We start from the raw sequence: 22,741 nt of genomic DNA on the forward strand, positions 1-22,741 counted from the left end.
AACAAAAATCTTCCTGTTAGCAACTCTCTTATAATGTGAGCCCTTTCGATGGGAAAAAATGTGTTTAGAGTGTGTAGATCTGATCTTTGTAAAGGAAAAATAGACGTAAGAATTTTTATTTTATTTTTTATGCTTCTCATTTTTATAGCAAATCTGCCTTTTTTAGAAAAAGGAGGAAAATGAATAGAAACATAAGTAAATAGAATGGGTCATTAGAAATTTAAAAGTAGCACACCAAAGTACACCCTAACCATTGGGTTTCTGAGATGACGCTAAGATAATTGACCTCTATACTAATAGAGGTAGCCTTGCAGAAATATTGCCAAAAGGGTACCAAAAGATAGCTAAATATTTGGAAAACTTTTCTTTGACATATTGAAATTAGTTATGCTTTTCTTTCTTTTGAATTTCCTTTCCCTCTTCTTGTCTTATACTTCTCTGGGAGAGCAATATGACCATGCATAGGAACCAGTGTGACCTCATTAGATATTAAGGAAAATGCTTCAAAATTAGCAATAATAGAAGGCATTCCAAACTTTTCTATGCCATAACTCCTTTTCCATCCACTTTGCTCTCTCATTTTTCCCAACACATGAAGCACCCAAAGCTAGTTGTTAAAGCTTGTTTTCCACCTTCATATGTCTCTGGGTCTTCTATCCCTACAACTACTATCACCCATCTTTTATCTTGTACCTTCTGGATTCTACCATTTCCTTGAAGATTTCATTAGTTCCTCCAATATTGACCTGCACAGAGTCGCTTCCATCTCTGTGTTATACTCAATTTATGGTTATACTTGTTGGTATAGTTCACCTCCAGTAGACTTTCAGCTCCTTGAGGAAAGGAGCAGTAGCTTGTTCATTTTTGAAACCTTCATTCCTGAAAGAGTACTTTGCAAATTGAAGGTGCAGTACATATTTGAGGAGGTCAGAGTAGCAGAGAAGAGGGAGATAAAGATAAGTTTGTCTTATGTCTGTGCCTTACTTAAATTGCTTAGGTTGGTTTTCTGTTTAGAAGCACATCTCTCTGAAATGTAAGACAAAAATAGTCATAATAATCCTATGTAGTTATATTTATCATTTCTCTGTGCATAGTTTATCATGGAAGTAATATAAACTACTGATTCTGAGAAACATCACCATCAAATCCACTGATTTTATTTGTATGTGTTTGTGATTATAAATAAATTTGTATATTTTAATGTTGTCATGGAAACACATTTGTGTAGAAGAATGTTATTTTGTCAGTTATAACTCCTATTAAAAAAAAGTACTGAAAATATGTTGACCATGTAAAATTTTCAATTTTCCTCTCCTTTTGAAGAGTACACATATAGAATAACTTATTAATCCAGAATGCAGACTAAACCCTTTAGATATTTAAAGTTAAAAAAAGTGTAGAATTGTGAAGATCCAAAAATCAGATAGTGAATATCAATAGTAACTGCTTTTACATTTTTAAACCACCATATTCATCTTAATTCATGTGAATTAAGATGAGGGGTGGGGGTTTTCTGAATATTTAGATACTTACAAAGATTATGGCCAATGATATCTATAAAAATTTCCCCTAGCAACCTCAGGTGTCCTGTTTCAGAACTTCAAAAATGCCTGTGAGGGTGAATGAAGCCCATATGGGCACTTTGCAGATGTTACCTTGTATGGCCTGTGCTGACTCCATACACCTTTAATGCAATTCATTGTAAATTTTCCTTAGGCTAAGAACTTGAGGACTTTTTGTTGGATTGAGAAATGCAGTAACTGTTCTATTTAACTTCAAAGAGTGGTTTTAAAAATCCAGGACCATGACACAAAACATCTCTTTTGATTTTTCCTGCCCTTTACTTTTAATAAATTAACCACAAAACAAAAAGCAAAATTCTCAGTATGCATTTCCTTAGGAAGCATTTGAACCAATTTCAACTGGTGATATTATCTTGAAGTATTCAGTATTGGGCCAAAAATTGACAAGTATGAGGTGGACTTTGTAATTTGGACTGCTCAACATTTGTTGTTGAGTAATAGTGTATAGGATATGTAGGGGTGTGTGTATGTGTGTGTGTGTGTGTGTGTGTGTGTGTGTGTGTCAGAGAGAGAGAGAAAGAGAGAGGGGGAGAAGAGGGGGGGAGAAAGAGAGAGAGAGAGAGAGAGAGAGAGAGAGAGAGAGAAGAGAGAGAGAATATGCATGTGGATTGAGAAGGGACAGCTGTCAAAATTGGAGGAGAAGATGGAAACAATGCTGTTGCTTTAATGGGCTCTCAAATTTTATCTTTGAATGTCTAGGAGTTTCCCTTCAATTAGCAGTGAACTAATGAATAGTATCACTAAAGAAATTTGTCAGACCTGGTGTTTATATCAGGAGTTATATAGGAAAATAGTAATGAAATGTAGGAAAATAAATAAGGGTAAATCCAGGAAACGTAACTGAAACTACTGCAGTGGTATAAATTGAATAATAAAATTCCTCGTCATATTTTGCCATAAATAGAGGTTTAGGAATTTGTCATTCACCTTATTTAAAATTCAGAAATATTAAAGGTACAGGGTTCTCTCATTATAGAAATAATAGAATTCCAGCTATTACTGAGTTACGGTCATTTAAATGGCTATAGCATGCATTATATCAATAAGTGGAACATCTGTATGAAATGTCCACCTGCTGATCTACTACCCCTACTCCATGCACATTTCAATGAACTGCACTTAATCATTTTAAGACTTCTTCTAATGAAGCCTTATCTAGATTAACATTTTAAGCACAAATACTTTCAGGCATTAAAACTCTCACACTAAATGAAATTGCATTGTCTTGTTTACCCTTGTTGATTAATAAGCAATCTGTTAACTGTTAGAACAGTCCAATTGTGGCAGTAGAGGGAGATTAGTAATTCAGTGATGTTTGTGGATATAATCATCATTTCTCCTGAAGGCTTTGAATTAGAATATCACTTACACACTATCCGTAGGCAAAGAAAGGATATAATATTTTTAGACATGTGTACCCACTATTTTGCTTGAATTGTTCAGCTTAGGGTCACTGCAGCAATACAAATGCTTCTGGGGGCAAAATGCTATTTTGATGCGTGCATATCCTTCTTAAATAGTGCGATGTCTATTAAAAGAAACACAGCAACCAACAAATTGTGCAGTAATAATCCAGTATCTTAATTTCTGTTTTCAGAACATTATTGCTTTGTTAATCAAGCTTCGGAAGACAAATACCGTTTATCTTTTTTCTTTTTCAGATAATAGCTTTTATATATAAAAATTATTTGCACCCTTATTTAATTTATTCTCAGCCAGTAAAAAACTGAACTTGTTCTTTTCAAAGAATTTAGAAACTAATTTGGAAAAAGTCCATTTTATTGTGGAGGATATTTCAATCTTTTTTGTTTCCTTTGACCTTGAGAAAGCATGTCAATCTGTTTGGCATTCACATGCCCTAAATAATGTACTTCATTAGGTTAGAAATTGTTAATTACCTAGGTGTCAAGGTGGGAACCTACATTTTAGAGGAAGAAATAAGTGAAAAAGGGAAGAGGAAAAGAATGAAGCTAATTTCTCCAGCATTAGTTAGCCGTCTATAGAGACTCCAGGGCCCTTCTTGTCCTGTGTTTCTAACTAGCTTATCATTAAAATTCAAAATTATGGTGGAAGTGAGCATTTCATGTTTTAGGGAACTCTGCCCTGTAAACGTTCAGATATTGGTCTTTCTCTGTGTTGCAGTCCCTCTGTCGTGAAATAAAGCAGCGACGTCGAGGAGTGGCCTCCATTTTGCGATTATGCCAGCATCTACTGGATGACCGTGAGACCTGCAATCTGAATGCAGACCACCAGCCCATGCAGCTGATCATTGTAAATCTTGAAAGAAGGTGGGAAGCCATAGTCATGCAAGCTGTCCAGTGGCAAACACGACTACAAAAGAAAATGGGAAAGGAATCTGTGAGTGAATTGCTTTTTTTTAGTGTAATTGTCTCTTGGATTATTTTTTAGAAAAAAATTTTTCCCACAGCTTGGAAAATGTATTTGTATTTTAAGTGATTTTGCTAACTAAAGATTAGTTTCACCCATTAAGTGAAACTCCATTTGTGATTAACACAAGAGTTACTTGTCTAACTGAGATGCCTTTTAGGATATCCCATTGCCCTTTTTATTCCTTTATTTTAGTTTATTAATAGGATACAGAGTGCAGATACTTCAAATGGTCAAACTGTTCCTCTCATTGTCTTTTTCTTTTTAAAAAATCAAGTGGAGATTTCACTTCACCTTACCACCTAAGCCTTTAATTCTTTCAGTCATTCCTTCTTTAATGAAGATATTCATTAATCATAAAAAATGCCCCATGAGTATTTTGGTAGGAGGTGAATTAACACTCTCAGTTTCTTGAGCAACCTATATGTTTGGCAGACAATGCGATGACCTGATGTATATTGCTTACCTTTCCCTTACTTGATACAGGTTAACACCATCTATTTGTATGTGAATCCCCCATCGTTTCTACTTGGAGCTCCTTCTAACAGAGTTAAATTGCTGAGAACTGGCAAGTTTCTTCTTAGAGTTTTAATGTCAAGATCACCATGGGAGTAGTCATTCCTTTTAGGATTTTCCAAATTGAGCACACAGTTTCAAGCTGTTGCTAGGTGAAAGAAATAAGACTAGAAGTTGTTTTATTATAGTACAAAATGTATTGTCCAGAAAGTCTTCTTATTCTTATGAGAAAGAATTTATTGATAAAAAGATCGTATTCCCCAGATGACCTCAAAATCAGTGGCTATTGGTTGAAGGGCCAGCTCTCATATTTGACTTACATAAACAAAATATGTATGACATAGAATGGAAAGTTTTCCTTATAGGATTATATTTTCAGTTCTATGTCTATGGAAAGTTCAGGTTTCAAAAAATTGAAAAATCAAATGTAAAAATCTTGTCATTGAAAAATAGCTTCCTCCTATGAATTCTAATTTACAAAGCAGTATTTGCTTTAATATTTAGTTTCAGATCTTTGGCATTAGGGACTCTGAACAGAAGGAATCGTGAATCAGTAAACCTTCTTGTTCTTTGCATCTGTAGCCATGTTGAGTTTAGGGGTGATTTTCCCTTCAACATTTCTGTTTCATTGTTTTGAGCTGAAGTTGTTGAATTTCTTAAGACTTCTAAATTATACCAGTAATCAGAGTCTACATAATTGGATGTCTTTTCTTAAAATGACCTGTTTGCTTTGAAGCTATTTAACTGGCATGTTTTTCTTTTTCTTTATTTTTTTTTCCTTTTTTGAGAGTATATGAAGGGCAAGAGGTTATCAATATTTTTTTCTAAGCTTTGAAGCCTGTAAGTTCAATATTGGTGATAATAAGCTTGGGCAAAATCCAGCTGCAGCAGGGAAAGTTCTGACATTTGGAAGTATTCAAACTGGTTTAGAAGATACAAACTGGTTTCCATTAAGGATTTGTTTGAAATCATATGATAAGGGATACTGGACTAGATTTCTACAGACCAAATGTAGGCATTTTTATCCTACTTCTATGGTACAGGCAAGTTTTAGCTTTGAGAAGTGGGGACTGTTTTTTAGAGATTCAGGTTACTATGTAGAGATAGATACAAGTTACAGACAAAGGCTCACCATTACTGAATATATAGGTTATTTGGATGACAAAGATAGCAAATTAAGTTCTTCTGTGCTTAAAAAAATGGTTGAAAGTCACTCTCAGGAAGGGATGGAAGAATAGAGTGAACTGATTCCAACTTCTATTTCTGTATCTTCAGGGCCTGTGATATCCTTGCATATACTAGGTGTTTGATAAATATTTGCAGAATGGATCCTCTTGAGTCTTCAGCAGAAGGAGTCACCAGAAAGGATTAGAAAGAACAATCTATGAATTGTTCTTCAAAGCTTCTACAAATAAAAATCTTAACAAATATTAAAAAAAAAAAAGCTTCTACAAGCTTTGAAGGAATAGTTCCCTTTCCTTTCAGTCTTAAGAAAGTCACAGAAATATGCGATAGAGTATGTGATACAGTATTAAGGAGGATTTTGCTTCAAATAACTGAGTAAAATTTGACTAAGTAATGCTCTGGTCTTTCTCAAAAATATAAAAGCAAGACCAGAAAGGATCAAACATTTTCAAAATAACTTAGCTATATTCAGGATAAAGCTCAAGAATATTTATAGCAATACAAGTACCCAGTATTCAACAACATAAAATTTAGAATCTGGCATCTGATCAAATGCTACCAGGCATGCAAACAAAAGCAGGAAAATTAGCTAATGAGGAGAAAAAATTCAACCAAAATAAATGGATCAAGAAATAATATAAATGATAGAATTAGTAGATAAGAACATTAAAAGTTCTACTTTCATTCCATATATTCAAGATGCTAGAAAAATATTGAGCATAATAGCTAAAAGCATTGAAGATACCTACCTGAAATAAAATTTCTAAAGATTAGAGCTACAATTACTTACATTAAAAAATACACTGGAGTCCTTGGAGAGGCATGCAACTACAATTACTGGAAGGTTGTAGCTCACTGGTAGAATGCTTGCCTAGCACATGTGAGGCACTAGGTTCAATCCTCAGTCCCACATAAAAATAAATAAATAAATAAATAAATGCAGGTATTTTGCCCGTCTACAACTAGAAAAATATTAAAGAAAAAAGAGGCTAAGGCAGGGAATTGCAAATTGGAATTTAGGTTTGGTAACTTAATAAGACCCTGTCTCAAAATAAAAAGTAAAAAGGCTTGAGATGTGGCTTAGTGGTAGAGGGCCCTCAGTTCAATTCCCAGTACAAAATAAATAAACAAACACCCAAGATAGGATTAGAAGCCAATGGGACATCACAGAAGAAATAATTCATAAGCCTAAAAATATAGCAATAGAAACTACCCAAAAAGAAACAAAAAAAAGCATCGGTGAGCTGTGAGAAAAATTTAGTCAGTTCAATATACATACCGTTAGCATCACTAAAACAAAGGAGGAAGGGACAAATAAGTTTTGAAGAAAAAATGGCCAGAGCCAGGCATCACGGTGCAGGCCTATAATCCCAGCAGCTCAGGAGGCTGAGGCAGGAGGATCACAAGTTCAAAGCCAGCCTCAGCAACAGCAAGTCGCTAAGCAACTCAGTGAGACCCTGTCTATAAATAAAATACAAAATAGGACTGGGGATGTGGCTCGGTGGTCAAGTGCTCCTAAATTCAATCCCTGGTACCCCTCTCACCACCCCCCAAAAGAAAAAGAGAAAAGAAAAAATACTCAAAATTTCTAAATTTGATGAAAACTATAAACTCACAAATCCAAGAACCTCAACAAACTTCAAATAAAATAAACAGAAAATACACCAGTGGGCATTATAATCAAATTGATTAAAACCAGAGATAAGAGAATATCTTAAAAGCATCTAAAAGAAAAAAATACATTATTTATAGAATAAGAAGAAGCAGAGTAGTAGACTTTTTATCAGAAATTATGTTAAGGGCAAAAGATAGTGGAGCAACATCTTTACAATATTAGAAGAAAATAACTTAACCCAGGATTATACACACAGAAAATATCATTCGAAAAGGAATAAAAATAAAGATTTTTAAAATATCAAAATCTAAAAGTACTCATCACAGCAAATCCATGCTATAAGATTTTTTAAAGGAAGTCCTTGAGCAAAAAAATAAATAAAAATAAAATATGATACCAGATGGAAACCTGGATATGCACAAAGGAATAAAGAACAGTGGAAATGGTAAGCATGTGGATTAGTGACTAAAACTTTTTATATTGTTTAGACCTCTTTAAATGGTAATAGACTGTTGAAATCAAGATAATAACAGTGAATTATAGGATTTATAGCATGTAGGAGTAAAATATATGACAACAATATGAGAAAGGCCAGGAAGCAAGAAATGGTATTGGCTTTTATTCTATGTGAAGTGGTATAATATCCTTTAAAGGTAGACTGTAATAAGAAAAAAGTACACTGTGACCCTTTAAATCCACAAAAAAAAACAAACAAACAAAAAAAAAAACTGTAACAAGTAGGCCTGCAAAAGAAATAAAGTAAATCATTTTGTAAAAAATCTCAATCCAGAAAAAGAGGAAAAAGAAAATTAAGAACAGATGTAATGCCAGGCAGTGGCACATGCCTGAAATCCCAGAGACTTCTTGGGAGGCTGAGGCAGGAAGATCACAAGTTCAAATGTAACCTCAGCAACTTAGTGAGGCCTTAAGCAAGTGAGACCCTGTCTCTAAATAAAATATTTTCTTAATAAAGGGGCTGGGGATATGGCTCAGTTAAGCACCCCTGGGTTCAATCCCCAATATCAAAAACAAAACAAAACAGATGTAACAAGCACTCTCTCTCTCTGTCTCTCTCTCTCTCTCTCTCTCTCTGTCTCTCTCTCTGTCTCTCTCTCTCTCTCTGTCTCTCTCTCTCTCTCTCTCTCTCTCTGTCTCTCTCTCTCTCTCTCTCTCTCTCTCTCTCTCTCTATATATATATATATATATATATATATATATAAACACACACACACACACACACACACACACATGCAAGATGAAAGATTTAAGTGCTGTAGCAATAATCCTATTAAATGGAAATGAACAATGAACTTAAAAGCCCAATTAAAAGAAAGCAATATGTTAGATTGGGTAAAAAACCTAAGACTTAACTATATGTTGTCCACAAGAAATCCACTTTAAATATAAAGACAAAATAGATTAAAAGAAGAGGAATGAAGAAAAAAATGTTAAGATTACACTAATCAAAATAGAGTCAGTGGCTATTATATTAATTATTAATAATTAGTGGCTATTATATTATTATATTAAGAATAAACAGATTTCAGAGCAAAGCATATCATAAGGTATAAAAAAGGACATTTCTTTTTTTTTTATTTTAAACAAATGGGATACATGTTTTTTCTCTGTTTGTACATGGCGTAAAGGCATACCATTTGTGTAATCATAAATTTACATAGGGTAATGTTGTTTGATTCATTCTGTTATTTTTTCCCCCTTCCCCCTCACCCCTCCCACCCCTCTTTTCCCTCTATACAGTCCTTCCTTCCTCCATTCTTGCCCCCCTCCCTAACCCTAACTCTAACCCTAACACTAACCCCTCCCACCCCCCATTATGTGTCATCATCCACTTATTAGCGAGATCATTCGTCCTTTGGTTTTTTGAGATTGGCTTATCTCACTTAGCATGATATTCTCCAATTTCATCCATTTGCCTGCAAATGCCATAATTTTATCATTCTTTATGGCTGAGTAATATTCCATTGTATATATATACCACATTTTCTTTATCCATTCATCAATTGAAGGATATCTAGGTTGGTTCCACAGTCTGGCTATTGTGAACTGAGCAGCTATGAACATTGATGTGGCTGTATCTCTGTAATATGCTGATTTTAAGTCCTTTGGGTATAGGCCAAGGAGTGGGATAGCTGGGTCAAATGGTGGTTCCATTCCAAGTTTTCTAAGGAGTCTCCACACTGCTTTCCAGAGTGGCTGCACTAATTTGCAGCCACACCAGCAATGTAAGAGTGTACCTTTCTCCCCACATCCTCACCAACACCTGTTGTTGCATGTATTCTTGATAATCGCCATTCTAATTGGGGTGAGATGGAATCTTAGGGTGGTTTTGATTTGCATTTCTCTTATTACTAGAGATGCTGAACATTTTTCCATATGTTTGTTGATTGCTTGTATATCTTCTTCTGTGAAGTGTCTATTCATTTCCTTAGCCCATTTGTCAATTGGATTATTTGCATTCTTGGTGTAGAGTTTTTTGAGTTCTTTATAGATTCTGGAGATTAGCGCTCTATCTGAAGTATGATTGGCAAAGATTTTCTCCCACTCTGTAGGCTCTTTCTTCGCATTGCTGATAGTTTCCTTTGCTGAGAGAAAGCTTTTTAGTTTGAATCTATCCCAGTTATTAATTCTTGCTTTTATTTCTTGTGCTATGGGAGTCCTGTTGAGGAAGTCTGGTCCTAAGCCGACATGTTGAAGCTCTGGACCTACTTTTTCTTCTATAAGATGCAAGGTCTCTGGTCTGATTCCGAGATCCTTATCCATTTTGAGTTTAGTTTCGTGCATGGTGAGAGATATGGGTTTAGTTTCATTCTGTTGCATATGGATTTCCAATTCTCCCAGCACCATTTGTTGAAGAGGCTATCTTTTCTCCATTGCATATTTTTGGCCCCTTTGTCTAGTATGAGAAAATTGTATTTATTTGGGTTTGTGTCCGAGTCCTCTATTCTGTACCATTGATCCACCTTTCTATTTTGGTACCAATACCATGCCGTTTTTGTTACTATTGCTTTGTAGTAGAGTTGAAGATCTGGTATTGCGATACCCCCTGCTTCACTCTTTCTGCCAAGGATTGCTTTAGCTATTCTGGGTTTTTTATTCTTCCAGATGAATTTCATAATTGCTTGCTCTATTTCTGTAAGGTACATCATTGGGATTTTAATTGGAATTGCATTGAATCTGTATAGCACTTTTGGTAGTATGGCCATTTTGACAATATTAATTCTTCCTATCCAAGAACATGGGAGATCTTTCCATCTTCTAAGGTTTTCTTTAATTTCTTTCTTTAGTGTTCTGTAGTTCTCATGGTAGAGGTCTTTCACCTCTTTTGTGAGATTGATTCCCAAGTATTTTATTTTTTTCAATGCTATTGTGAATGGGATAGTTATCCTGATTTCTCTTTCTGAAGATTCATCGCTTATGTATAAAAATGCCTTAGATTTATGTGTATTGATCTTATATCCTGCTACTTTACTGAATTCACTTATGAGATCTAAAAGTTTTCTGGTGGAATTTCCTTGTTCCTCTAAGTATACAATCATATCATCAGCAAATAGGGATAGTTTGAGTTCTTCTTTTCCTATTCGTATCCCTTTAATTTCTTTGGTCTGTCTAATTGCTCTGGCTAGAGTTTCAAGGACGATATTGAATAGAAGTGGTGAAAGAGGGCATCCCTGCCTTGTTCCAGTTTTTAGAGGGAATGCTTTCAGTTTTTCACCATTTAGAATGATATTAGCCATGGGCTTAGCGTAGATGGCCTTTACAATGTTAAGGAATGTTCCCACTATCCCTATTTTTTCTAGTGTTTTGAGCATGAAGGGGTGCTGTATTTTATCAAATGCTTTTTCTGCATCTATCGAAATAATCATGTGATTCTTGACTTTAAGTCTATTGATATGGTGAATGACATTTATTGATTTCCTGATGTTGAACCAACCTTGCATCCCTGGGATGAAACCCACTTGATCATGGTGCACTATCTTTTTAATATGTTTTTGTATGCGATTTGCTAAAATTTTGTTGAGAATTTTTGCGTCGATGTTCATTAAGGATATTGGTCTGAAATTTTCTTTCCTCGGTGTGTCTCTGTCTGGTTTAGGTATCAGGGTAATATTGGCTTCATAGAATGAGTTTGGGAGGGTTCCCTCCTCTTCTATTTCATGGAATACTTTGAGAAGTATTGGAATGAGCTCTTCTTTAAAGGTTTTGTAGAACTCGGCTGAGAACCCATCTGGTCCTGGACTTTTCTTTATTAGTAGGCTATTGATGACTTCTACTATTTCATTACTTGAAATTGGTCTATTTAAATTGTGTATGTCCTCCTCGTTCAGTTTAGGCAATTCATATGTCTCTAGAAACCTGTTGATGTCTTCAAAATTTTCTATTTTGTTGGAGTATAGATTTTCAAAATAGCTTCTAATTATGTTTTGTATTTCAGTCGTGTCTGTTGTGATATTTCCTTGTTCATTCTGAATTTTAGTGATTTGGGTTTTCTCTTGTCTTCTCTTTGTTAGTGTGGCTAAAGGTTTATCAATTTTGTTTATTTTTTCGAAGAACCAACTATTTATTTTGTCAATTTTTTGTATTGTTTCTTTTGTTTCAATTTCATTGATTTCAGCTCTGAGCTTAACTATTTCCTGTCTTCTACTATTTTGGTGTTGGTCTGTTCTTCCTTTTCTAGGGCTTTGAGCTGTAGTGTTAGGTCGTTTATTTTTTGAGTTTTACTTCTTTTATTAAATGCGCTCCATGAAATAAATCTTCCTCTAAGTACTGCTTTCATAGTGTCCCAGAGATTTTGATATGATGTTTCTTTGTTCTCATTTACCTCTAAGAATTTTTTAATTTCCTTCCTAATATCTTCTGTTATCCATTCATCATATAATAGCATATTGTTTAATCTCCAGGTGTTGGAGTAGTTTCTGTTTTTTACTCTTTCATTTATTTCTAACTTCAATCCATTATGATGTGATAGAATACAAGGTATTGTCTCTATCTTCTTGTATTTGCTGACATTAGCTTTGTGGCATAATATATGGTCTATTTTAGAGAAGGATCCATGTGCTGCTGAGAAGAAAGTGTATTCGCTCTTGGTTGGATGGTATATTCTATAAGGACATTTCTTAATGTGAAAAGTTCCTGTTAATCACGAGAAAATGACATTATTAAATGTCTAAAACAGACCTTACAAACGTACCATGCAAAAACTAATACACCTGTGCAGAGACAAGAAAAAGAGACAAGTTAGGGCAGAGATTCCAATACCATTTAATAATCGATAGGCCAGAAAGTTAGTAAAAATGTAAAAGATTTGGATGATGTTATAAACCAACTTGACCTAATGGGCGTTTGAAACACTTCAACTAAGTCTTTCATCCAAAAGATAGATATCAAGTGTTGGTGATGGTATGGAAAAGAAGAAACCTGTTTACCAATGGTGGGAAAATAGGTTGGTGCAGCCACGGTGGGAAACAGTATGGAGGTTCCTAAAGTAATTGAAAATACAATTACTATAGGATCCAACAATCCCTTTTCTGGATTTATACACAAAAGAAATTAAGTCACCACCTCATTAAGACATCTGTACTCCCCTGTCCATTGCATCATTATTTGCCATAGCCAAGACAGTGAAAAAAGTGAAAGTATCCATTGATGGATGAATGGAAAAAGAAATTGTGAGTGTAACATTCAGCCTTAGAAAAGGAGATTCTGCCATTTACAACACCATGGAGAATCCTAGAGGACATGGAAAGAAAATTACTACATGATTTCACTTACACATGGGATCTTAAAACAAAATGTAGAAACAGAATAGAAAGTTGGTTTTCTGGAGTTGGGGTGGGGAAACAGGGAAAATGGGAAGCTGTAGGTCAAATACAAAGTTTCAGTTATGGTAGAATGAATAATCTAGAGATTTATTATACAACATGTAATGATATTGCATTATATACTAGAAATTTATTAAAAGGGTAGATTTTAGGTACTTTCCTTTCTATATACACATTCACAAAGAGAGGTAACTATGTGAAATGATGGATATATAAATTTGCTTGGTTGCAGTAATCACTTCATTATTTATATCAAAACATCATTTTGGGGCTGGGGATATAGCTCAGTTGATAAAGTGCTTGCCTCACATGCACAAAGCCCTGGGTTCAATCCTTAGCACCACACACACAAAACATCATTTTGCACATCTTAAATACATAAAATAAAAATAAACAAGTTAATTAATAAAACATATCATCCAACAACAGCAAAACATATTCTTTTTTAAGTGCACACAGAACATCTACCAAAACTGACTTCTAAGTCACAAAAGTCTTAAAGTTAAAAGAATTTATATCCTCAAAGTATGTTCTTTGATCATAATGGAATTAGTTTAGAAATAAATAATAGAAATACATTTGAAAAATCCTCAAATATATGGAAAATAAGTAACACACTTATATACAATACAGAGATAAAAGAAAATTTTGAAAGGTAAATTAGAAAGTCAGTCCTCATTAGGTGGGATAGAGAATTGTTTCCAGGACCCGCAGAGATATACAAGTCTGAAGATGGCCAAAACCCTTGTATAAAAGAGTATGGTAGTACAATTATTATGTCAATTAAAAAGAAATAGAAAAATATTTAAAATAGCATAGTAAATACTAAAAAAAATGAAAATGAAAAGTTGGATTTTAAAAACAAGATTAATGTAATTGATAATCCTCCAGTCAGACTGATTAGGGGAAAAAAGAGAGAAGGAACAAATATAACTTATGCACATTCTCCTGAATATTTTAAACCGGCTCTAGATTACTTGTAATACTTAATACAATGCAAATGCATATAAATAGTTGTTGTACTGTATTGTTTAGGGAATGATGACAATAAAATAAGTCTGCAAATGCAATTTTTTTCAGTGTGTTTGATATGAAGTTGATTCCAAACTGATGGCTATGGAGGACCAACTGTATTTTGAACTGAATAGAAATAGAAAAGGCACATACATTTTGATGTGGAATACCATCAAAACATTGATCTTAGCTTTTATCTTTTGAAACTAGAAAAGGAAAAACAAATTAAACTCGAAGTAGAAGAGAGGAAATAATAAAGATCAGAACAGAAATCGCTGAAATAGAAAATAGAAAACCAATAGAGAAAAAAAAATGAAAATGAAAAGTTGGATTTTAAAAACAAGATTAATGTAATTGATAATCCTCCAGTCAGACTGATTAGGGGAAAAAAGAGAGAAGGAACAAATCAATATCTGGAATAAGAAACAGACATCACTATAGTTTCTGCTAATATTAAAAGAATGTAAAGGGAATGTTATGAATAACTTTGTAACTACCAAATATATTGAACTATTAGTTTAAAACCTTCCCTTAAAGAAAACTCCAAGAACAGATGGCTCTTGAGATGGATTATATTAAATGTTTAAGGTAAAGAAATACTAATTTTATGCAAAGTCTTCCAGATAATTGGAAAAGAAGTAATATTTTCCATTCTTATTCTTTGGGCAAGTATTACCTATATACCAAAACCAGACAAAGACAATCAAGAATACTAAAGACTGACTGAAATTCCTAATTAATATAGATAAAAAGATTCTTAAAATTTTATCACATGAAATCAACAATATATAATTGTGGAGTTTTTCCTAGAAGTACAAATTATTTGGAAAATCATTTGGAAAAAAGGTAACGCTGTATTTATAGACTTAGAAAGGAAAATCGTGATTATCCTAATGTGTGCTGAAATAACACTTGACAAAATCTATATCCTTCCTCATAAAGTCTCTCAGAAACCTAAGAATTAAAAGACTGAGTTTTTAGGAACAAAACAAGGATGTACATTTTCATTTCCATCAACTTCAAACTGATATGTGGGCATCAATTTTATTCCATGTACTATTTGATGAAAAATCAGAAGTTGAAATTGAAAACAATACTATTTACAATAGCTGCAAGCCTATGAAATGCTTAGAGATATATCTAACCAAAGAACTGTGTGCAAAAAATGCAACAAAATATTGCTGAAATAAATTAAGTAATTACCTAATTAACAATAATCTAAAAGTATTGATGGATGAAAAGGCATCAATAAGATATCAATTCTCACCAAATTTATCTATATAGTCAATGAAATGCCAATGAAAATTTCAATGATTTGGAGGGGCAGAAATTTGTAAGTTGATTATAAAATTCATCTGGAAATGCAAAGGACCTAGAATAGCTAAAACAATTTTGATACGGATCAGTAAAGTTAGAGGACTTACACCTCCTAATATCAAGACTTATAATCAAACTATGTCTTCAAGAGAGTGTGGCCTTGGTGCCAAAGTGAACAAATAAATCAATGGAACAAAACAGATATTCCAGAAAATAAGCATAAGTGATCAATTGGTTTTTTACAAAGGTAAAAAGGCAATTCATGGAGAAAATGATAAATGATCCTGGAACAATTGAGTTTCTATGTGCTCAGATTATGAGCTTTGACCATAATGTAAAATGTTTAAAAAATTGGAAAGAAATCATAGGGCACAATTTTTGTGACTGCTAAAGGAATTAAAATAGGCAATGAGGAATATTTTGGGGATGATAGTAGTCATGATCTTGATTATAGGTGATGATTTTGTGTGTTCATATATCAGAACAAAATTGTACATCTTAAATATGTGCAGCTTATTTTACACAGATTATACCACAATAAAACTGTTTTAAAAACCCATGAACATATTCAGAATTTTACATGAGCATATTCAGAATGTTAATTACAAAGGGGTTGATTGACTACCCTGAAACCTGGCAGTGGGTATCCTTGCCCTAGAGTAAGTAAATGAAAATGGAAATTATTTTCCTGAAAAGCCAAACATAGTAACAATAGCTAATACATAGCACTTGATATGTATCAGGCACTGTTTTAAGTAGTTGATGTACTAAGAGTCACCTAACATTCTTAAAAACCATATAATATACACTATTTTTATCTTTTCAGTTTTGCACAAGAAAAAAATTGAGGCAACAAAACAAAACAACAACTCAGCAACTTATCCAAAGTTATCTGTTAGTTTATAATTGATGTGGGATTTGAACCTAGGAATTCTGATTACAAAGTCCATGTCTTGGATAAATATCCCAAGCTGCCTCTGCAAGAAATCTTCAGGTTTGATTTTGTTTTGTTTTGCCTTGCTAGGGACAGAACCCAGGGTTTTCACATACTAGGCAGGTATTTTGCCATTAAGATACCCAGCAACTACCTGTAAATAAATGAATAAAAATTTTTATAAATACAAATTAAGCCAACAGGATTTGGAAATTAGGTGATTCTACATCTCCAATATAGTTTAGGAAATTATGGATTAAATTCCTTTATTGCCATTTGATATATGAATAATTTTTAACCGACAAAAATCAACCCATATCTAAATGTTCTAGAAAAATCAGTAAGTTCTTGTGAGAATGTCAAGAAAGAGAACTATGCCAACATTTTCCCTTTCAAAGTGAAAATAAGAGAGGATTTGGGCTGCCATGTATGCTGGTTGATCACTGAGAGCTCACTGACACTTATTTAAGCATTTCCTCTAACTACATGGGACTTCTTAGTTATTAAAGTCACACATGCTTCACAGAAACTCCTGACATTCATGGGATTTGTAGTAAGGCCAGTTTTCCAGGAGTGATTTGTATATACCACAAATCAAATTTATTATTTCAAATGTCATCTCAATAAACCTCTCTCTCTCTGGACAGGTTCAGTCTAGTATAGACTAATTCCCTTAGGGGAACCCACAAAATTGCTAACACAGGAGGGTGTCATAGAGTGTGAGAAAATATGTTTCTCCATATTTTTCTATTTTTTATACTAATTTTGTTATTTTAGTACTTTAGCAAAGATCCCTGTAAAGAGTCAGGTAGTATATTCCAAGTGTCATCACCAAGAGAATAGGGCTGTTATGTTGTTAATATTATTAGGCATGTAACATATCCTAGTCACTATGACCACTTTTCTTACTTAATTTTCATAACAACTACTGATGAAAGATTAAATAAAATACCCTGGTCATACTGCTAGTATGGAAGATCTGGATTCAGGTATATCTATTCTAGAACTTCAAGCCCTTTTATCTCTTAAAGATTTATTGATAACATTTCTTGAATTTCTTCCACCCAAGACTTCTTTGGCTGGTTACTATATTCTGTAATAATGACTTCTATTATTTTTCCTTTTTATTGGAAACTGCCTGGGTTTCCTTTTTGAAATGAATACAAGAAGAATCATGTAATGAAATGACATCATAGTAATTTCTGTTAATTGGCTATTTTCTATTAGTTGATCAGTTCTAAGAATTTATGCATGTTGTCTGAAGACTACAGCTAGATTGTATTCAATTAGGGAACACCTTTTGAAAATATGGCCAGTACTTCCCTCCACATTCATCCATCAGTTTTTATGTAAATGGTTGGATTCATCAGAAGAAATTCATGGATGGAATTCAGTTTGGGTATTTTTTTGGGAAAATTTCAAACCAAACAATGAGAAATCACTGAATTAAAAAAAGTAAAGCTATTGAGTGAAAGTGTTTCTTCTTTGAATAATTGAAATAAAAACTTAAACTTCAAATACAATAAGTTATTAGTAAAGTTTAGATTTTCAAATGTTTTCTATGAATGAACTGCTTTAGATAAGGTCTTTATATATCATCATTCAATATTTTTTACTTCAAAAGTATTTTTAAAATAATAGAATGAATTCTAGGTAAAACTGTCTTAAACACAAAGACAAAAATACAGGAAAAAAATTATCTGGATTAAAATATGAATGAGGCTCAGTTGAAAAAGTACATCCAAACTGTTGGGAACATAAGGCTCTTTGGGTATTGACTGGGAATAGCTTGCGGTTCTGCCATAAATAATTCCAGCTCTGCCAGGTTTAGAAGATCTCTGTAAGTATACTTCTTTCTTTCAAATTTTCCCAATTCAATGCTCTACCTATTTGGAGATAGGCAAACCAAATCAAGACATAAACTAATAAGTAAAAGGACGGAAATTTTCTTTAGTTTTCAAAAATCTAAAGCTAAAATTTAAAAAAGCTGGTAAAGGCACAAGGATCATTCTCAGAAAATTAAACTGGTTTGAGAAAGTATCTCTTTATATTTATTGGTGATGTCCCCAGATAATGCCCTATTTTTTTCCCCAGCTATTTGAGGAGAATATTTGAGATACAGGGGTTGTTCATAACCACTGAGGATACCACTGACGTTGAATGGGTGGGTCTGGGAAGATAACAAAAATGAGTGGACCGATCCTTTAAACAGACACTTCCCACAAATGCCAATAGTATCCCCAGCAGAAAACAATTTATTCCAAATACTGAATAATCATTTCAGAGTACTTTTATGTGTTGATCAGCTTTCCATTGCTGTGAACAAAATACCTGACAGGAAAACTTAGAGGAGGAAAAGTTTATTTGGGGCTCACAGTTTCAAGAGGTTCAGTACATAGTCAGCTGACTTCATTACTCTGGATGGGAGATAAGGCAGAACATCATGGCAGAAGGGTGTCACAGAGGAAAGCTGCTTAGTTTGTGGCACCTGGGAAACTGAGGGGTGGGGGAAAGGGAGGTGGGAGGGAGGGAGCACGAAGGACAAAATATAAATCCCAAAGGCAAGCTCCCAGTGATCTACTTCCTCCAGCCTTGCCCCACCTACCTAGAGTTACCACCTAGTAAGCCTTCAAATTATTAATTCATCAAATGGTCACCCATTAGATTACAGCTCTCTTAATCTAATCATTTTATCTCTGAACATTCCTGCATTGTCTCTCACATGATTTTACTGAGATACAATTTATATCCAAACCATAGCATCTTACTTTCATGTTAATGCTGAGGACAGATTTCTTATAACATATATCTGAAAAGTATTCTGCACATCTCTACTTAGCTCTGTTAGAGATCTGATGTTCAAGAAAACTTTTAACTTTTGAATGTGTATCCTTACCCCTTTAACTCTCATGAGGACTCTGAATGGCCCCATTACTATTTTGTTAAGAGGAGTAGTTAGTAGCAAAGAAATCATTCTTGCTTTTTAAACAAATGTTTTAAACAGATAAAGTCTGGATTACTTTGGAATATCTTTATTTTGGCAATTGAACTTCAGCGAATTTAGGGTTTTAGGATTTTTTTCTTCACAATTTATTTTCCTTTTTGCCTGACACTCCAGAGGTCTGCATTGAAAACAGAACCTTGTGTCCAGAAAAACCTTACACATTTATTGGCCTTGAGAGTATGCAACCCATCTAGCCACATAATTGAAAATAATAAGGCCAGGATAAATGGGATGGCCCCAGGGTAAAACACCCAAGGGATTCAATTGGTGTCACTTTGCATCAATGTCCATGCATCATGGTAATTGAGGTAACATAACCAATTACCACATTTTAATTAGAGTTCTAAGAACTTGAGAAAATTTGCAATGATGAGACAGCTCACTTTAAAAAAGGAAAGAAAGAAAGAATGAAATAATAGGAGGGGGAAACCCCACACATTATATTACCCAAGCTTCTTGCTTATAAGCAGACGTTACTCAAAGTGAGGTTTTGTGAATTTTCTTTATATCTAATACCTCTCCTGTCTCTCAATCTTATTACTTGCTGATAGATTTTGAAAAACTAAATATTCTAAATGTTATTTTTTTGACTAAGGTAATAGAATTCTCATCCTAATCTAACTGTTGATTTTAGAACTTTAAGACTGAAGAAATCCTCTAGAATGCAACCCTGGCTTATAAATTTCTTTTCCCTCTAGTTGTTTCTTCCCATCATAACTTGAGAATTCATTCCAAGTTTTTAAGTCACTGTCTGAACACAGTGACATATTATTAAATTATACACTTCTCTGGCTTGGTTTGCTAAACAAAAATAGACCTACATTCCACCACCACCCCCCTTCAAAAAATTATAAGTAGAAAGAATTACTGCATTTAGAAAATAATTTTGACTTGTGGCAATTATTTTTATAAGGCTAGAGTTTAAGTGAAAAACCTCCTGTAAAATTTTAGTGCTGCTACATAATCAAGTAATTATGTAATTACTTGTACTTAATTACTTACAAGAGAGATGGTTGTTAAAAAAAATCTTTATACATGTCAAAAACAGCTCTCTTCTTTAGAGGATTTCTAGCCAAGCTTCAAATACCAAGAAGCTCTTTTAACAGTAGTGTTCAATAATTTTGCTTTTCTCTTATAAATCCCTTACTGCTGATCTTCAAATATGTTACAGTAAGTTATATGGAGATCTATAAGTCCTCCTTCTTCCTTCTACTTATCATAGCCAAAAAGGGAAGAAATGAGTTTAAATTACAGTTGAAGTGCTTGATAGCAAATACAAGATATTCCTAATGTGAGGGATTTCCAGTAAAGAGAGAAGGTTTTTCAAGGGAATTTCCATGACGACTGTAAAAGAATATGGTCATGAAAAGCTGGTCAGTCTCTCCCACTTTGTGACTGTGTGATCATGGCAAATTATTTAACTTTTCTAGCCTCAGTTTCTTCATTTGGAACATAGAGATAACAATACTACCTATGGCATTTATTATGTAAGGTTTAATTTAATTACTGTGTAAAAAGTGCTTTGAATACACGCTATCACATAGTCAATAAATGTTAGTTGCCATTATTTTGTATGTTGTAGCAACCAAGACCTAACTATCTTTGTAATTGTCTAGATGTAATACATTACCTGGCCTAGCAGGCACTTAATATATTTTTGCTTAATAAATGCACGAAGAAATGATTGAGAAGTGACCTAATGTTGAAGTCCTGTCTTAAGTGGTGGGTTCAGTGGTCGACATGACCGTCCATCTTTATCTTTATCCTTTTCAGCAGGAGGGGAGCTAAGCTAAACCAGTTGAATCAATCCTGGATACATCTCTCTTGATGATTGATTTTCTCTGTTGCTCTCTTGTTTTTCATTTCACTGATTTCTGCTCTAATTTTTATTTTTTTTTTATTGCTTGATGAGTTAGTCTTAAATTATTCTTAATTTCCTAAAATGGCAGCTCAGATTACCAAATTTCAAATCTCTCTTCTAATATCTATATTTAATGCTATAAGTTAATGCTTTAATTTCCTTCTAAGCACCACTTTGCTGAATCCCACCAATCTTAATAAATTGTATTTTAATTTTTTATTTAGTTCAAAATATCTTTAAATTTATCCTGAAACCTTTTGTTTAAGTTATGTGTTATTTAGATATTTGGTTATTTTCCCCACTATTTTTTCTGTCATTTCTAGTTTTAATTCCATTATGGTCTAAGAACATACACTGTATAATTTCTATTCTTTTAAGTTTGTTAAGATGTGTTTTATGGGTACAATTGTAATGTGTTTTTATTGTTTGATACAAGCTTGAGAAGAATGTGTATTCTGTTGTTGGGTGAAGTATTCTGTAAGTGTCAATTAGATCATGTTGATTGATAGTGCTCTTCAGGTCAACTATAGTCTTACAAATTTGGGGCCTGATTGATCTATCAGTTATTGAAAGAGGAACATTGAAATAGATAGCTACAATAGGTTTTCTCTATTTTTCTTTTCAGTTTTTCTGTCAATAGTTGCCTCACAAGTTTGGATGTTTTGTTGTTAGGTATATACATGTCAGAGTTGTATGTCTTCTTAAAAGTTACCTCTTTATTATTGTGTAAATTTCTATTTTTTTGTAATTTTCCCTTTTTTTGATCTGATTTTTCTGAAATTAATATAACTACCCCAGCTTTCTATAGATTAGTGTTAGCATTATATGTCTTTTTCTATCACTTTAATTTCTTGACCTAAATCTTTGTTTCAAAGTGAGTTTCTATAAATAACATATAGTTGGGCCTTGTTCTTTAATCTGCTTAACAACCTTTAGAATTTTTTTTTTTTTTTTTTTTTTTTTTGTAGTGCTGGAGATTGAACCCAGGGCCTTGTGCTTGTGAGGCAAGCACTCTACCAACTAAGCTATATCCCCAGCCCACAACCTTTATATTTTAATTGAATTATTTAAACAATTTGTATTTTAAGTTTAAATTTTATTAATATGTTGGACTAATGTCTGTCATGTTTGTACCTATTTTCTATTCATTGCATTTGCTCTTTGTTTCTCCTTTTTCTGCATTCTTTGATTTTAACTGAGCATGTATGACTTCATTTTTGTTTCCTCTTTTAACATATCAATTATACAAATTTAAAAAATGACAGGTTGCCTTTGAACTTGCAACGTGTGTTTTAAACTAATCCAATTCTACCTTTGAATGCTATTATACTACTTCACATTTAAGTGAAAGCTATTTAAAACAGAATATTCTCAATTCCTCTCTCCCAGACTTTATGATATTGCTATCATTCATTTCACTTATCCATATAGTAAAACTACCCAATACATTATTACTATGATTACTTTAAACAAAGTTATCCTTT

At 33.4% G+C, this 22,741-nt stretch overlaps 1 protein-coding gene across 2 annotated transcripts in view; it reads left to right on the plus strand.

Moving 5' to 3' along the window:
• The window catches only part of Akap6 (A-kinase anchoring protein 6), a 281,320-nt gene that overhangs the window by 225,307 nt on the left and 33,272 nt on the right, over nt 1-22,741 (plus strand). For both annotated transcript variants that reach the window (XM_047538507.1, XM_047538508.1), the window contains exon 10: nt 3,726-3,941. In XM_047538507.1, coding sequence (XP_047394463.1) covers nt 3,726-3,941 — 216 coding nt within the window. The remainder of the gene's footprint in view (nt 1-3,725; nt 3,942-22,741) is intronic.

This window comes from Sciurus carolinensis, chromosome 2 (assembly GCF_902686445.1).
Source record: "Sciurus carolinensis chromosome 2, mSciCar1.2, whole genome shotgun sequence".
Lineage (NCBI taxonomy): Eukaryota > Metazoa > Chordata > Mammalia > Rodentia > Sciuridae > Sciurus > Sciurus carolinensis.